Consider the following 7,247-nt stretch of genomic DNA (forward strand, 5'->3'; position numbering starts at 1 on the left):
GGACATGCATTATAAATGGCTTTTTTCAGTGTTTAGCATTGTTATATAGTAATAGGAGTTAATATCAATGGGTCTGTGTCTCTAAATACCATATCGTTCGGTTGCGACAATTTCCTCCTCCATTTAATTAGGTCATTCTGATTTGACTCGCAAGGTGACGTAACGAGGCGCTGGTGGAGCTGATTGTGATCCGATTGGCTCTGTGGTTGGAGCCAATGCCCGCCCACAATTTTTATTTTCATTGTAACCCGACACTTCCTCAAACAGGGTTTGACAGGCAGAGAACAGCGAGAGGGAGAGAGAGAGAGAGAGAGGGAGAGAGAGAGAGAGAGAGAGAGAGAGGGAGAGGGACGGGGGGAGGGACTGCAGAAGTGTGTGTAAATGTGTGTGCGCCATCTCTCTCCCTCGTCGGGGACACACACACACACAAACTTGACTGCGTGTGTGTCGGGTACGTAGGCATAGTGTAACCCGACACTTCCTCAAACGGGGTTTGACAGGCGAGCGAGGAGAGAGAGGGAGAGAGAGAGGTAGAGAGAGAGAGGGACGGCGGGAGGGACTGCAGACTTGACTGCGTGTGTGTCGGGGACATCTCTCTCTCTCTCTCTCTCTCTCTCGCTTGCTCGTTCTCTCTCTCGCTCTCTCTCGTATGTATCACGCTGTGTGGGTGACTGTCACTGAAAGTGCTTATGGGCGGAGCCCATCCAATAACAGGCTGAAATCCTGAGGCTGGAAAATGATGCTTTTGAGTACTCCATTAGAAATATAAAACAATGATTTTTTTTTTTTAAATAAACCTTACAGATGTCTTCCATAGACTCACAGGAATTGTGTAAAGTTGCCCAAATAGTGCAAGGAATAGCAATGCATGTCCCCTTTAAAGAGGTTTGAACAGGTTTACTATGTTATTTTATTTCATACTTATCTTGTCTTGCACAGTCTCTGGAGCGCAACAGTAAGAAGCATTTTGTATAAAAGTATTCTGTACTTCTGTATGACAACTATTAAAGAAACTTGAAAACTTGAAGTAAACGTTTTTCGGGCCGTCCGATGCTTAAGTGGTTGACCCAGCATGTTTCTGACGGAGTCCTTTCTGTCAGAAGCGAGAGCCCCTCTCATCACATTTCTACCGTTATGTTTTAACCCTTTCACTACCGATTACCGTCTGTAGTGTGGTAGTGAAAGGGTTAACCTTCTGTAGTGTGGTAGTGAAATGGTTAACCCGTTATGTAACCAGACTGAAACCTAATGCTGCTCACACTTTTTTTTTCTCTTTATCTTCTCAGAAAACAGAAGTAACAGCGGTAAGTTGTTAGTACTTGCAGTAGTAGTAGTAGTAGTAGTAGTAGCAGTAGTAGTAGTAGTAGTAGTAGTAGTAGTAGTAGTAGTAGTAGTAGTAGTAGTAGTAGTAGTAGTAGTAGTAGTAGTAGTAATAGTAATCACAGTAGTAGTAGTAGTGGTAATAGTAATAGTAATCTCAACAGTAGTAGTAGTAATTATTAATCACAGTAGTAGTAGTAGTAATAATAGTAATCACAGTAGCAGTAGTAGTGATAGTAGTAGTAGTAGTAGTAATAGTAGTAGCAGCAGTAGTAGTAATAGTAGCAGTAGTAATAGTAGTAGTAGTAGTAGTAGTAGTAGTAGTAGTAGTAGTAGTAGTAGTAGTAGTAGTAGTAGTAGTAGCAGTAGCAGTAGTAGTAGTAGTGATAGTAGCAGTAGTAGTAGTAGTAGTAGCAGTTGTGTCACATGACTAGACTCAAGCCCCTCCTCTCTCTCCTGTAGACCTGCTGAGTCCCAATGTGGATGCTGAGGTGCCTATGGACTACAGCAGCGAGTACGATGCCTCAGACAAGTCTTCCATGGACGACTCAGACGAGGCCTGTAGCATCCCTGGGTCCTTCTCCCCTGAAAACAACCAGGAGGGGGGCAGTGGGGAGCAGAGGTATTACACGCACGCACACGCACGCACACACACACACACGGACACGCACACACGGACACACACACACGCACGCGCGCGCACACACGCGCACATTACTAACCACCAGTATCTTGCTGAAACCATGCATCTTCAATAAGACCACATTAGACCTCGCATATCCTCACTCCTGACCCTCCAACCCCTGTATCACTTACATTTTCACTTCTGTATATTTTAGTATTATTTATTTATTTATTTATTTATTATTATTATTTTCTCTCTGTTTTGTCTCGAAGCTGTCTCCCTTTCTCTGTAGTATCCCCACCATGTTGTCATTGTGAAAGTCCATGTACTGTGTTTGTCCATCATGTACTGTGTTTGTCCATATACCGTAATGTAATGTATGTAAAGCGCTTTGAGATACTTTATGTAAGGCGCTATATAAAATAAATCTATTATTATTATTATTATTATTATTATTATTATTATTATTATTATTATTATTATTATATTATTATTATTATTATTGTTGTGAAGGGCCAGATTAAACCGAATATATATATTTATTTATATATATATATTTAATTGTATTTGTATATTCTCTAATATTCCCTGATATCCCCTGTATATTCCTTGTACAATATGCATTGAATATCCATTCTAGCCTACTGAACATCCCATAATAGTCTCCATTCTACTATTGGTCGAGACCTTGGTGCCAGGCTGCCATACCCCCCAGACCCAGTTCAAACGTACCGCTCAACATGTACGAACAAGTCCTAGTTCCGCGTAGGAATCTGGCTACCGCACCACTAATGGTACTATTTGTTCATAGTGCGTATATATACTGCGCTACTAAAGTAGGACTTCCTTTTTAGTCCAGTTTCTTACCCTCCAATAGAGTGACAGACGTAAAGCCTCCCCGCGACGCCACGTGTGGGAGTAAGGCCAAGTTCGGCCTACCATCGGTATTGAGACATCGTGTATATTAATATTTGTACTCAGGTAGAAGTAATAATCCCCACCACCAAAATTAATATCTACCCAAATCAAAAGCCCTGGGTAGACAAATCCGTCCGTGAGGCTCTGAAAGTGCGCACAACAGCATACAACACCGGGCTGGTGACAGGCAACATGGAAGAACACAAGATGGCAAGATACAACGTCAGGAGAGCAGTAATAGAGGCAAAACGGCGTTACAGGGATAAAGTTGAACTTCAGTTTGAACAGGCTGACTCTAGAGGCATGTGGCAGGGCCTCAGAACAATGACAGACTACAAAGGAACCCCCCTCAAACTGAACAGTGACATCTCCTTAGCAAATGATCTCAACTCCTTCTATGCGAGGTTTGAGGCTGTGAATAACAACACCAGCCTACAAACCACGGCAATGGGGGGGGGGGGGGTCTGCTGATGGAGACTCAGTGTTCAGGGTAACAGAGCATGAGGTGAGACGGATCTTTAAAAAAGTGGATATCAGGAAGGCAGCAGGACCGGACGGCATCCCCGGCCGCGTCCTAAAAGTCTGTGCCGACCAACTGGCCCCGGTATTCACTGACATCTTCAACCTGTCCTTGGAACAGGCCGTCATCCCCACCTGTCTGAAGAAGTCCACCATCATCCCTGTACCCAAAAAATCTACGCCCGCTTGCCTCAACGACTACCGCCCTGTAGCCCTCACCTCCATAGCCATGAAGTGCTTTGAGAAGCTAGTGAAGGGCTACATCTGTTCCTCCCTCCCCATCAACCTGGACCCTCTGCAATTTGCATATCGCCCCAACAGGTCCACGGAGGACGCCATAGCCCATGTGCTGCACACAGCAGCATCACATCTGGACAAGAGGCAGGGGAACTATGTGAGAATGCTGTTCATCGACTACAGCTCAGCATTCAATACCATAGTCCCCTCCAAACTCATAGCCAAGCTCAGGGACCTGGGCTTGAACTATGACCTGTGCCAGTGGGTCCTGGACTTCCTGACGGGCAGACCCCAGGTGGTAAGAGCCGGCAACTGCACCTCCTCATCCATCACGCTCAACATAGGGGCCCCCCAGGGCTGTGTTCTGAGCCCCCTCCTCTACTCCCTGTACACACATGACTGCGTAGCACAGCGGAACAACAACACCATCATCAAATTTGCTGATGACACAGTAGTGGTGGGCCTGATCTCTGCCAACGACGAAAGGGCCTACCTGGAAGAGGTAGAGAACCTGTCACAGTGGTGTCAGGAGAACTGCCTCTCCCTGAACGTCAGCAAAACAAAAGAGATGATTGTGGACTTCAGGAGGTCGGGGGTCAAGGACTACAGCCCCCTCAGCATCGACGGGGCACCAGTTGAGAGAGTGAACAGTTTCAAGTACCTCGGAGCCCACATATCCGAGGACTTGACATGGACCACACACATTGACAGTGTTGTGAAGAAGGCACGACAACGCCTCTACTTCCTCAGGCGCCTAAGGAAGTTCCAAGTCAGTCAGAAGATCCTTAGGAACTTCTACTCATGTACAATAGAGAGCATCCTGACCGGCAACATCACCTCCTGGTTTGGGAATAGCACTGCACAAGACCGTAGCAGACTACAAAGAGTGACACGTTCAGCCGAACGCACAATTAGAGGGGGGCTTCCCACCCTCCAGAACATTTACAACAAGCGGTGCAAGGGGAAGGCTAAGAGAATTATTAAGGACTCGAGCCACCCGAACAACTGCCTCTTTGAACTGCTGCCGTCAGGCAAGCGATACCGGAGTCTTATGGCGAGCACAGAAAGACTCAGAAGGAGCTTCTATCCCCAGGCCATCAGGCTGCTAAACGAACAATAATCGCTAAACGAACAATAATCACTATGCAACAACCATCAAATGCACACAGCACACACACCCACACGCACACACTCACTCAAACAAACAACACACTGCAGCACCCACTCTCCACACTTTAGATCACACAAACACACTTACACTTTATATTTATTGATAAAGGATTTGCACTACAACTCGTACACCTACTGTGAATTGTACCTAAACTGCACCTCGTCCATTATGCCTTGCACTATATAGTATTGTATATTAGTACACTGCACAGTATTGTATATTGTATGGAAACTACGTCTACGAACATTGTACATATGTCTAAACTGAACACTGTGACCTCTTTTTTTTTACTTCTAATTTTTACTATGTCTTTATTTCATACTTATCTTGTCATGCACAGTCTCTGGAGCGCAACAGTAAGAAGCATTTTGTACAAAAGTATTCTGTACTTCTGTATGACAACTATTAAAGAAACTTGAACTTGAATAGTCATATTTGGCACTATATCGTCGAGTTGGACGTAGTCTATTAAGCTAATAATAGTCTATTCATATGTAGTGCTTCGTGCGGTGAGAATACTATCGTAGTCAGTACCCCCATTGTTTCGGGTAGAACTGGCTGCTTATCCAGGGTGGCCGACCCCATGTGAGGCTGCACTCGAGGAGCCCCAGAGCCGACGAGCGAGTGGACCTGCATACCGGATTATTCTACCGACGACAGCCCGCCTTCCCAGGCACGGATTATGCTTTGTATACAGTGATTATTCTATGGATAAAGACCAACACTGCCGTGTGTTGGAAACCCCCCCCCGGAGAGGACGACAGGTGAGGAGACGCTCTACACGACGAGGTCGCTTCACGTCTCTCCATCGTGGACCGGAGGAAGCCGGCCCACAGAGAGTCCAACTGCTTTCATCTGTGGATCGAGGATCGCTGAGGCACCGAGCCGCACAACCGTGGGTTCTCCCAGGATACCCTCGGCCAGACGGATACAGCCAGACTCTACCCCCCCCCCCCCTTCTCCAGTTGTCTTACAAGCGACCGGAATTCCCCCCTAGTGTATCCAGTTCTATAATCATTAAAGTATCATTGCTATTATTCCTTAAATATTCCAGGTTGTATATTTACCGCCTGCGCCACCAGAGATTGGACGTTCTCTATTGATATACCAACGAATACTCATTTGCCATAAAAGTGCATCCTATTTCAAATCATAAATGTAATTAAGTGATTGCTCTACATACCTTTTGCTATGTATTAATTATTATTAAACGCAGACTTTCGACTTGGTACATTTGTGTTGGATCGTTTCATCTACGTGGGAGTGTTTACCATAATTATTTATGCCTAGTACTGGGTGGCCAGAGTCTAAAGTACAAGAGGTAGTGGTAGTAAGTATCATATCTAACAATACAGTCAGGGAATTGTACCCCTCAGTTACAATTATTATTATTATTATTATTATTATTATTATTATTATTATTATTATTATTATTATTATTATTATTATTATTATTATTATTATTATTATTATTATTTCACATCGATGCCAATGCTTTCTTGACATTTTACAACGCATCTTACGTGACACTAACATTATACATTATGCAAACACACACATCCTCACCCTGTCTCTCCTCCCCCTGTCTCTCCTCCCCCTGTCTCTCCTCTCTCCTGCTGTCTCCCCCTGTCTCTCCTCTCTCCCCCTGTCTCTCCTCTCTCCCCCTGCCTCCCCCTGTCTCTCCTCCCCCTGTCTCTCCTCCCTCCCCCTGCCTCTCCCCTGTCTCCCCCTGCCTCTCCTCTCTCCCCTGCCTCCCCCTGCCTCCCCCTCTCTCCCCCAGTGTCTACATCCCCCTGATGAGGGTGGTCCAGTCCATCAGGCAGACCACGCGGCGGTCCAGCACCTCCATCAAGGAGGGGTGGATGGTCCACTACAGCAACAAGGACACACTGGTGAACACACCATCTTACAGTCTCCTCTATAGTCTCTCTATCACTCTATCTCTCTCTCTCTCTCTGGTGAAGACACCATCTTACAGTCTCCTCTATAGTCTCTCTATCACTCTCTCTCTCTCTCTCTCTCTCTCTCTCTCTCTCTCTCTCTGGTGAAGACACCATCTTACAGTCTCCTCTATAGTCTCTCTATCACTCTCTCTCTCTCTCTCTCTCTCTCTCTCTCTCTGGTGAACACACCATCTTACAGTCTCCTCTATAGTCTCTCTATCACTCTATCTCTCTCTGGTGAAGACACTACCTTACAGTCTCCTCTATAGTCTCTCTGTCTCTCTCTATCTGTGTGTCTCTCTCTGTCTCTCTCTCTCTGTCTCTCTCCCCCCTCTCTCTCTCCCCCTCTCTCTCTGTCTCTCCGTCTGTCTCTCTCTGTCTCTCTCTCTGTCTCTTTCTCTCCATCTCTCTCTCTTTCTCTCTGTTTGTCTCTCTCTGTCTCTCTCTGTCCCCCCCCCCCTCTCTCTCTCTCTCTCTCTCTCTCTCTCTCTCTCTCTCTGTCTCCCCCCCCTCT

At 45.8% G+C, this 7,247-nt stretch overlaps 1 protein-coding gene across 1 annotated transcript in view; it reads left to right on the top strand.

Moving 5' to 3' along the window:
• prkd2 (protein kinase D2) overlaps positions 1–7,247 on the top strand; it is a 76,541-nt gene that overhangs the window by 50,068 nt on the left and 19,226 nt on the right. The window contains exons 7-9 of the mRNA XM_084311688.1: positions 1,287–1,304; positions 1,783–1,942; positions 6,571–6,701. Of these exons, the coding sequence (XP_084167814.1) occupies positions 1,287–1,304; positions 1,783–1,942; positions 6,571–6,701 (309 nt within the window). The remainder of the gene's footprint in view (positions 1–1,286; positions 1,305–1,782; positions 1,943–6,570; positions 6,702–7,247) is intronic.

Source organism: Notolepis coatsorum (assembly GCF_963971535.1).
Source record: "Notolepis coatsorum genome assembly, chromosome: 1".
NCBI lineage: Eukaryota > Metazoa > Chordata > Actinopteri > Aulopiformes > Paralepididae > Notolepis > Notolepis coatsorum.